At 51.8% G+C, this 18229-nt stretch overlaps 2 protein-coding genes across 2 annotated transcripts; one reads left to right on the top strand and one right to left on the bottom strand.

Moving 5' to 3' along the window:
• Positions 1-1954: 1954 nt before the first annotated feature.
• On the top strand, positions 1955-12460 carry WBP2NL (WBP2 N-terminal like). Its single transcript, XM_061362939.1, has 8 exons — positions 1955-2052; positions 5175-5283; positions 6417-6552; positions 7998-8090; positions 9031-9228; positions 9554-9667; positions 10028-10104; positions 10942-12460. The coding sequence occupies exons 1-8, from the start codon at positions 1994-1996 to the stop codon at positions 10987-10989; spliced, it is 834 nt and encodes a 277-aa protein (XP_061218923.1). The 5' UTR covers positions 1955-1993; the 3' UTR covers positions 10990-12460.
• Positions 12461-13855: 1395 nt separating this feature from the next.
• Positions 13856-18152, bottom strand: NAGA (alpha-N-acetylgalactosaminidase). The gene is made up of 8 exons (XM_061362755.1): positions 17928-18152; positions 17278-17452; positions 16974-17151; positions 16642-16736; positions 15853-16014; positions 15312-15509; positions 14959-15102; positions 13856-14710 (listed from the first exon to the last, which is right to left on the bottom strand). The coding sequence occupies exons 1-8, from the start codon at positions 18095-18097 to the stop codon at positions 14537-14539; spliced, it is 1296 nt and encodes a 431-aa protein (XP_061218739.1). The 5' UTR covers positions 18098-18152; the 3' UTR covers positions 13856-14536.
• Between the last annotated feature and the right edge of the window lie 77 nt (positions 18153-18229).

Genomic DNA, 18229 nt, shown 5'->3' with positions numbered 1-18229 from the left:
GAAGAGATCCCAGCAAGGGAACAGCAAAGGACTGAAGCCAAGCCTGAGGTTGGTTGATAGAGCTGTACAGGGAACACGGCTAGGAGAGGGTTCTCCAAGCCTCAGCAAAAACATCTGAGAGCGTATATCCATCCTGAGGCTTTCTCTGGTGCTGTCCCTGCAAAGCAAAGGTCTCCTCACTCCTGCGTTCCCACCTGTCCACACAGACCAGACATTCTCAGCACTGCTGGGATGCGAGGGCCATACCAGCCCTTTGTGATCCTTTCACACCGATGTTCACAGCTCCACATACAGCTTCCACCCGCACCAGCCCTGCTCAACCTGCAGAGAACAAAAGCCCCATCACCAGTATCATGGACCCTATAGAAACCGCACACTGCTCCCCATCTGCCACCTACACTGGCCAGCATGGGGTCAGAGCCTCCTCCCAGCTTGTCTCCACCAGCCATGGAGTTCTCAGCATCACTGGCTACCAGAAGCATCTTCTCAGCCTTCTCTGCTCTGGCTGCTCCTGCCCAGCCTCTACATGATGTTTTAAACCCAGAGCAGTAGGAAAGACTCCCTCAGGGCTCCTCTTCTTCACTGCACTGAAGCACGAAGCAATGCTCCATCATCTAGAGGAACTCTCTTGCCACTGGTCTGCATCTCCTTGGGCTGTGGTATGGTCATTCCTATGACTCTCGGCCCCATACAAGGCTTATGGCAAAGATTGCCCTGCTTAATGAAAGCAAAGCAGATTCCACACAACAGAAGGGATTTTTCTTTGCTTGTAACTGGATTGCAAGGACAAGGCCATGTGTTTGCTCTATAGGTTTAGGAATTTTTGTTTGTTTGTAATAAGGTGTTTTTTAAGCTCTGCTCTATAATTTCCTGCCAGATCATGGACTAATTCTAAAGGATCCATAAAAGCGAGCTGAGAAAAACAGGCTCAGCTATTCCTCACTGCCATCTGCTCATCTGTCTGAAGGCCTACAAAGGGCAAACATAAGGAATTTCACATGTTGTGCAACAGCTGCAGACACCTTTGGGAAAAAGCCTCTGTGGATGGATCAGGTAGGAAAAGCCTGAATGAATCCCAGCTCTTGTGTGCCAACAGCTGCGCTCCAGGATGACCGCAGCACACCAGATGTTCCCGTCGGGTATCACCTGAACGATACCATAGGAGGGTAGAGGTTAAATTTTAAGCTGGAGATCCCTCCTCAGTGTGTTCAGAGACAGCTCTTCACCGGAAAGCCACTCACCAGACAAACTGTGGTAAATCCCAAAGGCTGGATAAATTCCACCAGGCTAAGATGGTAACGAACATCACGGCAGGTGTGGCTATGCAGTGAGCAGAGGGCCAGAAGAGCAAGTAGCACTTGTGCAGGCACTGTATTTGTGGTTAGTCGTAAGGACAAGTTAATTACAGCTCAGTACAGTCAGTGAGCGGGCGTCTGAGGAACGGCTGCCCAAGGCACACTGCCAGCTCCTCTCCCACCGCAGCAGCCGGCTTGGAAAGCAGGAAGCGGCGCTGCGATGGTTACGCGAACAGAGGTCGGCAAAAACGCTCTCAGCCAGACACCGCACCGGGAGCTTGGGGGTTAAGCCCTCCCGGGCCCAACCGGGAGCCGGGCCCAACCGGGAGCCGGGCCCAACCGGGAGCCGGGCCCAACCGGGAGCCGGGCCCAACCGGGAGCCGGGCCGCGGTCCTTTCCAGCGGCACCCCGCTGAGCCTGCGCAGACCGGGGCTGGCGCTGGCCCGCGGCTCGTCACGGGGCAGACGCGGTGCCCGGATCGGTGAGGGCCGGGCCGGACCGGGCCGGGCCAGGCAGTGCCGCCTGATGTAGCGTTCTCCGCGCCGGTCGCCATTAAACTTCACGTCACCTAGCAACCGCCTCACGTCCGCCTGACGGCACGCGTCACCGGGGGCGGGGCGCTGAGGGGAGCGGGGCCCTATGGGGGGAGAGAGGAGGGGGAACGTCACAGGTCAGAGGCGGGGTCAGCAGGGGACAAGATGGCGCTGAACAGGCACCACTCGCAGCAGGGTGGTGTCGTCATCCCTAATGCCGAGAGGTACCGGGAGATTGGGGGGCTAGGGGGCTGTGGGGCACGGGGCCGGGGCGGCGGGTGGCGGCGGTGGCTCTTCATCCGCTGTCCTCGCAGCGGGGTTCAGCCGGGGGCTGGCGGAGCGCGGTGGAGGGAAGCAGGGAGGTAGCAGGTCCCCGCTGCGGTGAGGCCTGTCCCCTCCCAGCTCGACCCGCCTTGGGGGCTGCGTTATTATGGAATCACCATACCATGGAATGGCTTATGTTGGAAGGGACCTTAGAGCTCACCCAGTTCCAGCCCCTTGCCACAGGCAGGGACACCTTCCGCTAGAGCAGGTTGCTCTAAGCCCGTCCAACCTGGCCTTGAACACTGCCAGGGATGGGGCAGCCACAGCTTCTCTGGGCAACCTGTGCCAGGGCCTCACCACCCTCATAGGGAAGAACTTCTTCCTGAGATCTCATCTAAATCTCTCCTCTGTCAGTTTAAAGCCATCACCCTTGTCCTGTCCCTACAGACCCTTGTAAAAAGCCCCTCTCCAGGTTTCTTGTAGGCCCTTTAGGCACTGGAAGCTGCTCTAACTTTTCCCCTTAAGGAGTCTTCTCTAGGCTGAACAAGCCCAGCTCTCTCAGCCTGTCTTCATAGCAGAGCTGTTCCAGACCTCCGAGTATATTCATCACTCTCCTTTGGACTCAGCCCAACAGCTGCATGTCCCTTTTGTGTTGTGGGCCCCAGAACTGATGCAGAACTCCAGGTGGGGTCTCACTAAAGTGGTGTAGAGGTGAAAAATCCCTTTCCTGGACCTTCTGGGCACACTCCTTTTGTTGCATCCCAGGACATGGTTGGTTTTCTGGGCTGCTGGGTCATGTTGAGCTTATTAAAGTGGGAATGTGCTGGGGTAGGCAGCAGGGAGCAGGCCTGCTGAAGTCATCAGAATAGCTCCATTTCCACTGTTGGAGTTCATCGGTCCTTAGTGCCACTCCAGCAAGCACATGGGTTAAAGAGTGAGCTGCCATCACTTGCAAAGCACAAAGAGTTGCTGTGGGTTTTTTATGTCATGCAACCAGCTAGTGATGTCAGAGGCAGAGGGCACTGAAGATAGGATCTGAATCACATGAACTCGAAGGAGAACTTGTCATCCAGGTTGAGACCTGAGCAGAGCGGGTCCTCTCCTCATGAAAGCACAGGCAGCTGCTCAGTGCCTGCCCTCCCCCCTGAGTGGGGATTGACAGACCAGCTTGATGGGCTTGGGCTTTGGTTTGGTTGTGTTCAGGTGCTCCTGGCATCCTGGCCTTGGCTAGAGAAACACAGTAAAGGATCATTGAGTGGATTTCCTGTTGTTTACCAGGGATGGTAAACAATAGGAAAAAATAGGATCAAAAAATATGCTTTAGATAATGTTGAGCTCATGACTGACTGCTAGTACTTCAGTCAGTACTTCTCTGGCATGTAGAGCTCTTGCTGGCTTAAAGGAGATCTTTTTATCCCTTGACCTCAAGCCATTCTTCAAGGTGCTACTTAGTCATAGGTGAGTGCAGCGTGGCTCCATGGAGTGCACAGCTCTCCTGTGACAGCCTTGGGTGGGTATGCAGGCAGCCCATCCAAACCAGTTCAGCAGCCTCATTATGTCCAATGGTGCTTGCTGCTGTATGTAATTTGTGTGTGTGAGTAGCTGGGGAGGAGTAAACGTTACAGTGACTACACAGAAATTCTTCCCAGTGAGGCAGACTGACGTGAAATGCTGCTATGGGAAGGACGTGGTTGAGGAAGTGTTCTGGTAAGATCCAGGCTGTTGAGGAGCTATTTAGCTTAGAAGAAATGTTTCCCCTTTGCATCTTGGAAATGGAAAGAGCTCTCTGCAGTCTCTTCAGTCTGTCCCTCCCAGCCAGTTTGGGAAGCTGCATCTTACTCAACTATGAAGTAATTTCCCAGTAGAATTTCTTGGTCAGGCTAAGTTTTTCTCTCATTAAAGCTAGGGCTTTTAATGTCTTCCTCCTTGGCTGGCTGCATTTTTCAGATACATCTATACTGTTATGCTTTTCCCTGAAGAGCACACAACCCCGAACTGCAGGGCTTTGGGTTGTTTTCCCATAAGCTAGCCCTGCTGTTTCCTCCCTTCCCCCAGTAACTCTGCAGTTTCCTGACTTGATCTGACTTCTGCAGTGTGCTGATCAGAATACATCAGGATTACTTTAGACTCAGCCTCTTCAGGCTTGTGTTGGATTAAGGGCTTGTGTTTTCTTTTTCGAGCTCTTGAACCATCAAAGTCCTCAGATCCTTCTGTCACTGTAACACACTGTTGGCACTGTAGGTTTGTCACCACAAGGCCCTTTTGTTTATTCTGTAAATTTTCTTACTAGGTGGTATGTTTAGGATCTGCCCTGCACATTCACGGACACGCTCTCCCAAAATGGCTCATTTTTCCTTAAAATAGATTTAATTTTCCAGGCACCTCCATACCTGACCCTGCGGTGATCACAGTTCTTATCTGGCTTTGTGTCATAAGCAAACTTCTCTCACATTCCTGTAGATATCCAACAACAATAACCTTGTTGCTGACATTACTGGCTCCTCATTTTGTTCCATAGCTTGGTGCTGTTTCTTACAAATACTTACTCAAATCACGTGAAGCAGGGTCAGCACTGCGGGTATCAGTGAAGCAACTTCCTCAGTTTGCACAGTGGGTGCAGTCTTACAGCAGTGCTGTTTTCCTGTGTGGTGGACAGTGCTGCATTTGAGCACAGACTTGGGGAGAGGCTTGCTCTGAGATGATACCTGGACATCAAGGCGGTGGTTTCAGACGTCTCCACCTTTTCTGTGCCCTGATCTTTGGGCTGAGGGTCTTCTCATGCAGAGAGAGGAATTCCTCAGCCTGATGGTTTGGGAAGCAGAAAGAGAAACTGTCATTTAAATCTTCCCTCTGTGGAGGAGATGAGAGGATTGTTGTCACAGGTGAGAGGATGAATTCTTACCTTCTGCATAAATTACCCATCTGTGTTCAAAGGAGAAATGTCAGGGCCCCCATCAGAACTGGCTCTTTTGGGATTACACTCATTGTTTCTGGTGTGCTGTCCCCCTGCCTGCATGATGGGTGTGTGGGTCAGAGCTGTTGCTGAGTTTGTCTCTCCGATTTGTTTGATTTCCTCCTCTAGTGTTCTCAAACATTGTAAAGATGTGGAGCTCTCCTTCAGTGACGTGACGGGCAAGCCTGAAGCCTTCAGAGGCACCAAGAAGGGGATGCTTTATCTCACCCCTTACAGAGTAAGTCTGATGCTAGCAGGGCTTCTTCTTTCTCAAAGGCTCTTGTAGACTTTAGACTGGAAGCGTAGCTGGTGATAGAAGAAGTGACTTTTGCTATGGGAGTTGCTGCTGAGAGTAGTAGGTAGGAGAAGGGAAGATGGAAATGGAATAGTTCATACTTGTGTCACAATCCCAATTCCATACAAGCCATGTGCAGTCCTAGATACTGTTGTCTAGAGAATGTAATTAATTTAACGTGTCAGTCAATATTACTTTCTTTGAAAACTATCATAGCTTATCCTTAAAAAGCAGCTCTTGTGGTTTAGACCCAGGCGGTAACCCAGCACCACACAGCTGTTCGTTCATCCTCTCCTTCCCCCTGTTCCCAGGGCAGGATGGGGAGGAGAATTGAAAGGATGTAAACCCCACGGGTTGAGAACAGTCCAATAACTAAAATAAAGTAAAATACAGTGATAGTAGAAAGAATACCAAAAACAACAATAGGAAACAACAAGGGAAGAAATGAAGCTCAGAAAACACAAGTGCTGCAGAGTACAATTGCACACCACTTGCTGACCGATACCCAGCCTGACCTGGGCAGCAATCTGCCCTTCTAGGTGACTCCCCCCAGTTTATATACTGGGCATGACATGCTGTGGTATAGAATACCCTTTGGCTAGTTTGGGTCAGGTGTCCTGTCTCTGCTACCTCCTGGCTTCTTGTGCACCTCCTCACTGGCAAATCTTGATACAGAAAAGTCATTGGTTGGGGTAAGCACCACTCAGCAACAAGTAAAACATCAGTGTGTTATCAGCATTGTTCTCAGACTAAAGCCAAAACACAGGCACTGCACCAGATACGAGATAAAAAATAACTGTTGGAGCTGAACCCTGGACAGCAGCACAATAAAATTCTCTAAATGTGCACGTGTTTTGAGTGGTTTGTTATTTTGCAACATAACACACTTCAGGTGAGTGAGCCATGTGCCATCAGATCTGTTTGGGATCCTGCAGTATTAAAGCTGTGAAATAACAGTGCATACTGATAGCAGGAGTTCAATTATCCTCTTTTTGGATGCTGCTACAACTAGAACTCCATGACCACCCTTTGTACCTAATTCATACAGTTCAGAGGCGTTCCCTCCTGTCTTGCAGATGATCTTTGTGTCGAAGGGGAAGGATCCTATGCTGTCTTTCATGATGCCATTTTATTTGGTGAAAGGATGCTCAATTGAGCAGCCTGTTTTCTCTGCCAATTACATCAAAGGACAGATCCAGGCTGAAGCTGGAGGTATGTGCCTGTGCTCTGTAGACCAAACTCTTCCCAAGTGTTGAAAGTCCTTTTCTGTTGAGCATTACATACCCAGCTTATGTGCACAGGAAAGATGGACAGAGTAGCTGTGGCAGTAGGGCTGAGATGTCCTCACTGACGTAACTTGTGTCTTCTGACCTTTAAGGCACTGCTTCTGTGTTACTTCCTGCCCCCAAAGCTGGTAACTGACTTTCACAGAATGACTTATGTTTAATCCTGTAACTTGTGTCTTGCTGTGTATGTTGTGTTTACTCGGTTTCCATATGTGCTTGTTTTCTCCTGTCTTTGACCTAGAAGGGATAGGTAAGTGACCGAGTCAGCAGTCATTGGTGTTGATAGGCAGGATTAACAACATTTTTGTTTTCTGGAGGTCAGTAGCCACTTACCACCTTGGGGATGTTTGCTGCAGCTAGGATGCTGCTGTATATCAGTGATTTAGCTTTGTTCTCAGTTTGATGATGAAACTGTGGTTTGGTCGTGACCAAACATGGGGAATTGCAGAAGATAATCAGGGATTGAAAACAAGGACTCTGGTTCAAATTTCTTCACTCTTCACCCCTGGAATTAGTTTATATGCATTTTGATGGCATCTGGAGAGCTTATACGTTTGCTTTCTGTCTCTAACAATGTTTTAAAGTGACTTGGTCCTCTGGACTGTGGATCAGCCCACTTTCTTGGGCTGAAATGATACTAAGAGATTTTAAAGAGGTGACTAAGGGGCTGACTTTATCCATGGTGCATTGTTTTATTGCATTTCTAAACTTCACTATTACCTTCATTGTTAGGCAAAGAAGATAAATCTTATTCTATGAAATGTTTTATTTAAATGAAATCTTTTTTCTTAAAATCATCAAAAACCCAGAGCACCCCCCAAAAGAAACACCAAAAAAAAAACCCCTGCAAAGTAAAGCACTCAATTACCTTGCAATTTCATCTCCTACTTGATTTCTTTTTCCAAGATATTGATATTTGACTGAAGTGTTTATAATCTGTCTGAGCTTCCACATGTCAAATGGATTTTAAGTATTGCATTGGATTTATATCCTAGCTTGAGCTGGAGATCCTGATCTGTAGTCTACTGAGGTCAGCAGTAAAACTTCATCTGAGGGCTTTCAAGTAAAATCCTCAGTGAATTAAGTGCTTTTTCTTTACACTGTGTTCATTATTAGGTTCTGTTAAACCTTTCAGGAGAGAACAAGACAGCCTAGTATCTACAGTAGGCTGCTTCTACGTAACTGTAGTGGGGATTGTCTTCTAAAGGGTAAAGAAATAAACTCCTGATCTTCTTGAGATTCTGTTTTGGGGTTATCTGCTAGCAATGCCATGTCGCTTTCCAAAGTAACTGGAGTTTTAGCTGGTTTGCTGTCTTGGCTGCTACTGAGGAGATTGTTTCAGTTCTAATTTTCTAATTCTCTCTCCCCCAGGTGGCTGGGAAGGGCAGGGGACATTTAAACTGACTTTCAACAGTGGAGGAGCCATTGAGTTTGGACAGCTGATGCTCAAAGCTGCCTCTAGTGGTAAGGGATCTTCAGAGTTGCAGTTCCCCCATGGCTGAGCTGGTTAGAGTAGTGCTCTTCTTGAGCTTCATGGGGAAAAAGGGTACCCTGTGCACACTTGCACATTTTTTAATGTATTTTTTAATCTTTCCAGGGGAATTTTTTGTTTTGCTTTCGTAGAATAGTATCATAGGGTGGTTTGGGTTGGAAGGGACCTTAAAGATCATGTAGTTCCAACCCCCCTGCCATGGGCAGGGATACCTGCCACTAGGCCAGGTTGCTCAAAGTCCCATCCAGCCCCATACTTCCAGGGATGGGGCAGCCACAACTTCCAGTCTTTTTACTTCATCTTAGAGCCTTCTGCAGTCAGAATGTTCTTGGGTTTGTGCTCCTGAGGCAGACCACCTTGTTCTACAGAACCTTATTCCTCCTGCAATAGAATTGAAATATGTGATGGTGAAAAATTGATTCACTCAGCTCAGTTCTGTAATACTGGAGTAAGATGGGGGAGAGGGGAAAAAATACATCTTAAAAAATAACTTCTACTTAAAACTTTCAAATGGGGGAAGAATGTACTTTTATTTCTGATAAGAAAGATCTCTTTTTAAAGAAATGTGCATTTAAATATGTACTTTTTTTTTTTTTCCCTGGTAAGAAAGTTTGAAAAAGAAGCAAAAAGCACCCTCCTTGCTTTAGAGAGGCCTTTCCTCCAGCAGTGGGAGCTCTGTGATGGGACTAGTACCCGACAGCTACTGTTTCTGTAGTGGGCTTCCTTTAGCACCCTGTGAACTTGCAGCGAGGAGACTGATGCTTTTCAAGCGCAGCACCACTCCAGGACTGTGTAGTGAATTGTGAATTTAGATGAAGGGAAGCAATGCTGCATGAAGAGGACTGTTTTCTTTCATTCTATATGTTTAGTTGTAACAAAAGGATGCCTGTCTTACTAAACACATGCTCTTAGCTTCCAGTGGCGTTCCTCTCCAGAACCCTGGCTATGGCTATACACCTTTTCCTGGAGGATATGCACCCACCCCACCTGCTCCTGAGGGCTATGCAGCTCCTCCACCACCAAACGGACCATATCCTTATGCACCACCTCCGATGAATGGCTATGGACCTGCTCCACAGCCCATGGGATATCCATATGCCCAGACTCCAGGTTTGGAAGTTGTGTGATGATGACTGGCAGGGTGTGTTTGGTGTTAGCTGTAAAGAAATCACAGTGGTATGGTGGGGGTTACTGTCCCTCTATTTGCAGCTGGATGAGAGGTGAAAGTGTTGTTTGTAAATGGTGCTGCTGCTTGGCAGAGAATTGTTGCCTGCTGGCATGTCAGATCCCTGCTGTCTGCACCCCTGCCAAGCCTCCAGAGCTTCCTTCACCACTGCTCTTGTCCAGAACCAGTGTGCTGCTAGGCCTGTGATGTCTCTTCCACCTTGTCCCATTGCCATGGTTCAAAGCATCAGTCCAGTTTCATCTTTTTCAGGTATTTACCCACCACTTCCCAACATGAGCCCCATGTTTGTGCCACCTCCTCTACCCCCCTACTCTGGGCCATCTCCTGCAGGACCCGCAGCATCAATGGGCCCAGGGATGCCAGGTAAGTGAGACATGGGGGCTGCCAGGGTCTGGGTGCACAAGGGTGCTTAGGGCTTGAGCTGTGGGCACAGCATGGGGTGCAGAAGCTGTTGTTTCAGGGGCTCAGAGTTGTCTTCATCAGTTATTTGAGGTAGCAGAGGGAGGGGTGGAACTGTTCAGCTCTGCATTGCACTGCTTGCGGTCAGCTCTTGCCAGCATGCAGCTTTCCCAAAGCTCTGAATTCTGACCCAGCTTGCTGCAGTTGCTGTTGCCTCTTTGGAGCTTTGCTGCCTCCTTGAAAGAGCTGTGGCTGTGGGAGAAGGCTCTGGGACTTGGGCCACTGCCTAAGGCATGTAAGATAGCTTTTTTCTTTCCTTTCTAGGGGACAGTAGGGCCATGGAAGCCACTTCCAGTGCGTATTACAACTCTGCCAACCCACACAATGTATACATGCCTGTGGTAAGTGCTGTGCTTGTGGTCTGCCTATGTCTCCTTATTCTTTGCTAGCAGAGACAGTGGTTTGCTTTCCCAGTGCATTTTCCTGGGAGCATGGTGTGGCTGTTTGTCCCATGTTAAATCCTCAGTCAGGAAAGAAGCAGCACCTTAAGACTTGTCCAGTAATAGCCATTTGGTATTTGTGTTGCTCTTAAAGGCATAACAAATTTGCATGGGCACAGAACACACAGAGTACTCTGCTTCTGATGGGCCTGAAAGAGTTAAAGAGCAACAGGTCACTTAAGGAGGAGAGCATGTGGGTTTCTCTCGTTTTCTTCTGGGCTGTATGGAGATAGGGATGTCTCTCACTGTTCAGTCAGTGGCAGGTGGTAGGTAGGCTGTAGCTTACACAGTGGTATGTGACAGCTGATCTGCCTGTGCCCTTCACTGCCTTGTGTGGCTCTGTGGTGGCCTGGAGACCGATGGAGCAGCAAAGCTGGCCCTCAGCTCGGGGGTTTGGTCTCTGCTGGGTCAGAGCTGTGACCATCAACAGAGCCCTGGGAGTGTGGTGATAAAACAGACTAAATGCAATCTTAAACGTGGTCTGTTTGCAATAGTCCGTTTGTTGGCTGGGTTTGAGGGGACCTTCACTAGAAACATTGTGGGAGGCAGCATATATCCTGGAGTGTGCTGATACTAGAGAGGAATGGTGTGATGAAATGACAGCTTAAACCACAGCTCCTGGCTCACTCTGTAGCTCACTGGAGTGCAGTCGTTCCTTGTAAGCCAAGCCTGAGAATGCCTGGGAAGAGCTTGTCGTGAAACAAGCAGGGTTGTTGATTCCACTCTGTCTCCTTCCAGGACCAGCCACCTCCTTATACACCTCCTGAGGATAAGAAGAACAACTAACAGCAGGAAATGGCAACCAGCCTCCCACACTCTCTGTCTCTGAAGACAACTTGGCTGTCCCTACCCCCTGGGTTAGCGTATCTCTAGGTCTCTGTGTATATACAGTATATGTCATGATGGGCAGCTGAGCACCTGCCCTTAAGCACTCAGTCAGTGACAATGCAAGGTGGAACAATAGCACTTCCCTTCTTACTTGTTTTATCTCATGGGGTCGAAGCACTAACCTTTTGCTCTGCCATTGGCTTGAGAGAGATGGACTTCATATTAAACTACCACTATACCACACCACTAATCTAGGACTAAAATATAAAGGTTCTGGGATCTTGGAGTAAAACTATTTGGAATACCAAACTTTTTACTTCTTCTGAAGCACCATCCGAGACAAAAGGCATAGAGAGCCATGAGGTTTCTTGCATAGACCCTTGGGTGCCCCAGAAAGGTGTTAGGTTTCCTGAAAATCTGGCACAGTTCAGCGCGAGATGGGACTCTGGACATTCTGTATTGTGCTGGAAGCGTGTTTCATGTCCTGGACTAACAGACATGGGGTGACAAACCTGGGAGGTGCATCCAGAGAGACACTGAAGCATTTGACTATGCAAGAGGTAAGGGGGTGGGCCCCGCTCAGCCTGTCCTTGTGGACACTGAACAGAAAAGCAGACAAAGGCATGCTGCAGGGCAGTGAGCTGACAGACTGGAGGTGTGGAGCAGTCATCCTTCCCCTCTCCTAGAAGCAGGTCCCGTGTCTGTGCAGTGATCCTGTGCCGCGTAATGGAGGAGACAAGTGCTGCATAGGAGGCTACTTGCCTTGGAGCAAAATCTGTTACATTAGGAAGATGATCTGGCACTAGCCTTGTCAGGAGATGGGTCCCACAGCTCCCTGTGCTGAGCAACCTCGTGCTGTCTGCTGGCTCCACATGGGGAAGTGGGCCTTGTCTGTTCCTTCAGCCACCACATCCAAGCGCTGCAGTACTGGAGTTGGGATGCTTGGGGGGTGCATTGCCCTCTCTCTGGTGGGAACTGCTGCCTGGTGAGGGTGCTCCTGATGCTCAGCTCTCTTGCAGGGACTGGCTGCTCAACTACAACCTTTCCTTCTTCCCTAGGACATAATGCCATTAAACGTGCTCTGAAGAGAGTCCTCCTAGTCTGGTGGAGACACTTGTGATCCTTTACATAGGGAGTGATCATGCTTCTTCCTACAGCCTTCCTACCTTCATAGTGAAGGGGAAGGAGTGTTTTCCTTCTTACTTCCCTGTGTGCCAGGGCTCTCCTGTAAATCAGGCTTGTATGACTTGCAAGTGGAAATTCCTAAAGCAGCCCTGCACAGGGGGAAGGAAATTTCCTTATCTATAAGTACCTTTTAGGTCTGAGTTAGAGATATTCTAATAACTGTATTTAAGAAGAAGAAAAAATCAATTATGAATGTTTGTAACCTTTTGCATTGCACTTTAATACAGGAGTGTTGATACCTTTAGCTGCGTGGTGACTGTTGTGTGTGTTGTGTTGACCTTCGTTCTTGCCTTCTCTCCCCCTGGTGTGTGGCTAAGCTGGATCTGGAACCAGTTAACGGGGGGGGGGGGAAGTGGGGCTCATCCTATTGCTGCCTGGGGAGGGTGGAAAGCTGGTTTGTGCCTTTGCTCTCTCCTGAATCGCCAGAACTGGCCTGTGTTCATGGCCTGGGGGCAGGGACAACACCCTGCTGTTCACTGCAGCTGTATTTGTAGCACTTCTGCTATGTGCATTCCGTGCCAGAGGGAAGGTCTCTCTTTTACCAGGAACTCCTCGCTAGCCGGTTTTTTCCAGTGAGGCAAAAATACATACATGGTAAAGGAAAATGGCAGGTACCTGTGGACTGTGAAATCTCTTTCCCTTTGTACCAAGGAAAGCTGTTCCCCTGCTGAACACGAGGTAACCATTGGAACACCATTTCCTACTCTCCATTATGTCCATCTGTCCAGCCCTTGTCTCTGACAGGAAACCAGTTCTCTTTCACAGCACCAGTGCTCCTGTTTGGAGGTCATGACCCTGCATTAACCAAGCAGCCATAGCCAGCAACATAAATAAACATGAAACGAGAGAGCCTGGGGCCCACCTGCCCTTTTATTTCCATTGATTTGTCTCAATCACTCCCCAAGACCCAAGCCAACTCCTGTACACAGACATGAAGTGTGCTCATCCTTTCTCATCGGCATCGCAAGCATCACCTCCAGTATCTTGCCACTACACTCAGAGAACATTCCTGGAACTGGCCAGAATCAGCCATTTGGTCCTGCAGGAAGCAGAGTTGGGGATGACCAGGAGCCCTCCAGCATCTGAACAGAAAGGGGAAACTTGGTTTTGCTGATGTAAAATGTGGTGTTTGCCCAGTCTGAGGCTTCATCTTATGCCTGTCTCCCTGGGCTGCAGTCTTCATGAATGCTGCAGTCATGAAGTCTGGGGCAGTCAGGGTAGGCCATGTCTCAACTCAAACTCCTCCACAGGATGTGCGCTGTAGAAAGGGGAAGCAGTTGAGGGCTTTAGACTCTATCCCACTGCTCACTTGCAGTTATTCGTGTAGGCTCCTTCTCAGAATGGAGCTGTGGATGTAGCTGCCCTTGGGAGGAGCCTTTCCCTGAGAAACCCTGAGTGTCCAGCCTGCTGCAGGAGGCCCTGAGCCCCCTTTTAGCAGGAATTTCCTGCCAGATCAAGAACAGGATGCAGCTTCACTTTGGAGACATATGTGGCTGTCTCCCAGCTCAGAAGACACCATCAGCTCGAGTGTCAGCATCTTCCCTGCACTGCTTGCGCACAACACCCTGTAGCTCCTGGGGCTGTACCACAGCAAGGCTGTTGGGGTTGTGCATGGTCAGTAGAGGTTTTTGCTCTGCTGTACACTGATTCCAGAGGAGCTTTAATACAATGCTAGCATGCATGCTAGGCTGCAGTAGTGCTGGCCTCCAGGCTGCTGGAGGCCTGCAAAGACTCTGCACAGGACCATCATGTCTCCAGGAGCTCTTGGTCCTGGGATGGGTACACAGGAAGGGTGCAGCCCTATTGACAGCCCCTTATTCTAAGCCAAGCTGATTACAGCAAAGAAAAGAAGGTAACCAGGTCTGATCCTTGAAGCTATTGCCATCCATCACACATGGAGGGAGGGGAGTCACTACCCTAGAAGATACAAAAGCATCCAAAGCCTTTCTACAGGTTTAGTTCAAACAGCCCCGCGACAGTCAGTGGTACCCAGCCTGAAGCAGAGAAACGCTCAGGTGTCAGAGCTGATGAACTAAACCAGCAGCAGGGCTCTGCTTGTATGGAATCTTCCACAGGAGGACCTCAGAAGGCTTTGCCATCACTGAGGAACTACGCTCTGCACACCCTTAGGAGGTGGCAACAAGAATTCCTGCTTCACGCAGACTGAGCAGACATCATCAAGCTGGTACCAGAGGAAGTCACCCCCAGCACTGCTGGGCACACCACCAAAAGGCACTTGTGCAGGGCAGAGCCACATGCCCCAGACAGGGTCTCACAGCCCACTGCGGCACGGACCCACACCCCCATCTGCTGAGCCCCATCACAGGAGGACCGGGCGGAAACCCTCACGGGGGGCTTGCTGTCTGACAATGTGCCAGGGCTGTGCCACAGGGTACAGGTACCACATCACCACCCCCGAGGGGTTAACAGTGACCGAGAAGTTGTCCCCCGTCTTCAAGCCTCTGGTGATCTCCCCGCTGTACACGTCTTGTACCTGGAAGAGAGAGATGGTGGCTACCAGGATTTGCACACACCTTTCATCTTGAGGGCCAGCCGTGGGCACTGACATGGCATGGCAGGACAGGGCACACCAGTGGGCAACAGGAGGGTGACCCAATGTGTGGCTGCCCCTTCATGCTGAAGGCAGAGAGTGAGAGCCCTTCCCTCTCAAAGAACACACAGGGTGGCAAAGGAGGGAGCTGGCAAGAGAGGGATCCAGGTGCTGTGGGGTATGGGGCTCACCTCATACACAGCATCCTCAGGGAAATGGAGCTTGGCCAGGCTGGTGGTGTAGACGTAGGGTATGTCTGTCCTCCGGCTGAAGAAGACAAGGGCACTGGCACCCCGGGACAGTGGGCGCAGGAACACCTCGATGAGGGACTTCTCCTGAGGGTGGGGATGAGCGGGTGAGGCAGAGCTCCTGGGATCAGCACCGGCCCACAGACCTTGTCCTGCAGGGTTGCTACACCAGCAGATCCCCAGCTCCTACAGCTCTCCTGCTCATGTTTCTCTGCGCCACTTCCCTCTCCGTCCTTACTGTGACACCCTGTGCTGCTCCTGTCAGCTCTCCCAAACACATCCACCTTCCTCCTAACCTTAACAATCCTGCGCCCTTGGATTCCCAGGGGATCCTGGTTGATCTGGATCATCAGGCGGTTCTGCAGGATCTCCCTGGCGCTCGGGGAGATGGTGCGGAGATCCGTGGACATGAGGAGCGGAGCTGCCATCACTGTCCACAGGGCCATTTGGGAGCGTGACTGCTCGTAGCTGAGGCCAAAGTTTCCAATGACGAGCTGGAGGGGAGAGGCAGAAAAGGGTTAGAAACTTGTCTGCTTGTCACCCTCAGTGATGCTGCAGCCTGCTGGGACTGAGCACGCAACAGAAACCTCTGCACATTCTTGCTTCCCCTCTAGAAGCCTACCACTGCTGGGAGAGCTCACCCCTGCTAGGTGCTGAGCCTTCAACACACATTCAAATGCACTAACACCCTTCTCTTCACCATTACCCCCAAGGGCAACACGAGCTTTCCCTCTCTGCAGCAATAGGGCTCCTGCCCCTGGCACTCCTCTTTTGCCCTGCCCCTACAAGGGGATCACTGGAGGTCCCCCATCCACAGCACCCATCACCCATCCGCACCATGTCTGGGTCATTCCAGTGGCCAGGGCCAGCTGCTGGCTGCAGCACGTCCTGATTTGCGAAGAACCAGTCCAGGATGGAAAGCACACTGTCCCAGGAGTCCTGGATGTCGTCGTAGTTACGCCACAGGTTGCAGACCTCTGCCAGGATGGTGTAGTTCACCTGGAGAGGAGCACAGCGTCAGGCAGGAGGGAGAAAGGACCCAGTCTGCAAGGTGGGGGAGAAGGGCAGCGTCCAGGAGAGGTGTGAAAGGCAGAGGGATCTGGAGAAGGGCAACATCACATAGTGAAGGGGGACAGAGTCATACCCCAGTAGGACTGGGCACATCCCGCTATAATAAGATGTCTGGCAAAACAACCACAAAGGCCATGTGGAAATATGACCAGCTGCAAGAATGAGGGAAGCTCAGGATTCACTCAGAAGATATAAGAGGAAATAACCACACACACTCAGTTCTCAAGAAACGTTACTAGGAAGAACATCCTCTTTCATACATTTAAAGAAGACAAGACCCATATCAGAAGACTGTCAGGATCAACCAGGCGAGTGGGGTGGAGAGAGCATGCCCCAGGGCCTTCTTTCCCCAGACTCCCACCACTGAGCATGCAGGGAACCCCAAGTGTCCCGGATGCCTGGCTGGGAGGCCATGTCCTCTCCAGCGACCTGCTGCAATCCTACCAGTGACAGTGATAAGCAGGGTTTAGTGCCCGGCTCCTGCAGCTCCAACAGGAGCTTCCCTGAGGGCACAGGGGACACCGGGAAACAGCCACTGGATGGAACAACCCTCACCTTGGGGGGGAGCCCCCCCTGATAGGCCGGCCAGCTGCAGGAGTAGACAATGGGGTGGCCCGTGGCGTTCAAGGCCCTCGCCATTTCTGGGTAGCCTTAAGGAGAGAAGATGACAAGCGGTGAAGGGGAGAGCTAGCAGCAGCTCGTCTCCCAGCCCGCCTGGCCTCCTGCCTCACACCAGCTCCAGGGCATCCCAACTCCCTCCTCTTTGCCCATGAGCCGCAACAGAAGACGTGAGGGAAGAACCGGCTGTTCCAGCGTGGCTGCGGAGAGCCAGGTGCCCTGACCAGAGCAGCAAGGGGAGGAGTGCCAGTTGGACGGGGAGCTTTTACCCTCTGCCTGCTCCTCTCCTGACGAGTAGCACCCGTCCAGCTTCAGCATGTCCACACCCCACTCCGCGAAGGTCTGGGCGTCCTGCTCCACGCGGTCCAGTGTGGTGCCCGGGTAGCCCCCGCACGTGAGTGTGCCCAGGTCGCCGTAAATGCCCAGCTTCAGGCCCCGGGCATGGACCTGCGGGGAGAGGAGAGCTGCAAGGAGGGCACGAGGGGGATCCCATGTGTCCCCCAGGGTCTTCCATCCACTCCCAGCTCCTGCCATGGCAGCACGGGGATGCAGGGATGCCCACCACACACTCACGTAATCAGCCAGAGCTTTAATCCCCCTGGGAAACCTCTCGGGGTCGGGCACCAGGCGTCCTGCTGCATCCCGCTTCTTGGCAGACCAGCAGTCGTCAATGTTGATGTACTTGTAGCCCAGCTCCCTCCAGCCATCCTCGGCCAGGCGGTCGGCCATCTCGAAGAACAGGGTCTCGCTGCGGGTCGAGGGGATGGGGACACGGCAGGCTGAGACCCCACAACCCACCTCTTGTGCCCCACCACTTGAGGTGGACAGCAGGACATCGGGTGTGCAGGGGGCTCTTGAGGGTCGGTAGCTGCAGATCTCCAGGCCTCCCGTTTAGACCTCATCCATGCCCTGTTCACTGATCTCACGGAGGGGAGGCCCTTCCCCAGCACCCGACAAAGACCAGCCACGTCCCTCCGCACCGGGGACCCCCAGCACCGAGCTCCCCACCTCCCGCACCCCGTGCTTCCCGAGATCCCACCGCGCTGACAGAGCGGCCCCGGGCCCGACACCCGACCCGGCCACCCTCTTCTCTCCTTCCCCGGCACCACCCCGTGCACCGCCCCCCGGGGCAGACCCGAACAGGTTCCCTGGGGCAGAGGACACAGGGGACAAGTGCTGGGAGGGGATGGCCGAGCCCCGGGCTTCCCCGCGGCCCCGCTGACCTGATGCAGTTGCGAGGGTCGGCCCGGCAGTCCACATTGCAGCGGAACCTCTCCCAGGCCAGCCATCCCATGGGGGGGGTGAGCGCCAGACCGTTCTCCAGGGCTGCCGAGGGCAGTGCCAGGGACAAGGCCAGGGCCAAGGGCAGCCCGCTCAGCACCGCCGGCCCCATGGCTGCCGCCGGGACACAGACTACCTCGGTCCGCCCCGCCCCGGCCCCGCTCACATGACACCGCCCGCGTCACCTGACCTACCGAGCGCACCTCCCTCCCTCCCGCCCGGCCCGGCCCCGCTGTGCCCCGCA

Source organism: Neopsephotus bourkii, unplaced genomic scaffold (assembly GCF_033783945.1).
Source record: "Neopsephotus bourkii isolate Nb327-2 ecotype Australia unplaced genomic scaffold, CSIRO-AGI_Nbou_v1 NB_107, whole genome shotgun sequence".
In the NCBI taxonomy this organism is placed as follows: Eukaryota; Metazoa; Chordata; class Aves; order Psittaciformes; family Psittacidae; genus Neopsephotus; species Neopsephotus bourkii.
Note: the sequence above shows the minus strand (reverse complement) of the source record. Positions and strands in the feature narration are given on the sequence as shown.

Bases quoted from the DNA above. Each gene is read 5' to 3' on its own strand.
- WBP2NL (XM_061362939.1), top strand. From the start codon at position 1,994: ATGGCGCTGAACAGGCACCACTCGCAGCAGGGTGGTGTCGTCATCCCT. The intron at 6,553-7,997 runs GTATGTGCCTGT...TCTCTCCCCCAG, and splicing joins GATCCAGGCTGAAGCTGGAG to GTGGCTGGGAAGGGCAGGGG. The intron at 10,105-10,941 runs GTAAGTGCTGTG...GTCTCCTTCCAG, and splicing joins ACAATGTATACATGCCTGTG to GACCAGCCACCTCCTTATAC.
- NAGA (XM_061362755.1), bottom strand. From the start codon at position 18,097: ATGGGGCCGGCGGTGCTGAGCGGGCTGCCCTTGGCCCTGGCCTTGTCC. The intron at 16,737-16,973 runs GTAAAAGCTCCC...TCTCTCCTTAAG, and splicing joins AGGAGAGGAGCAGGCAGAGG to GCTACCCAGAAATGGCGAGG. The intron at 16,015-16,641 runs GTGAGGGTTGTT...GCTCCTCTCCAG, and splicing joins AGGGGGGGCTCCCCCCCAAG to GTGAACTACACCATCCTGGC.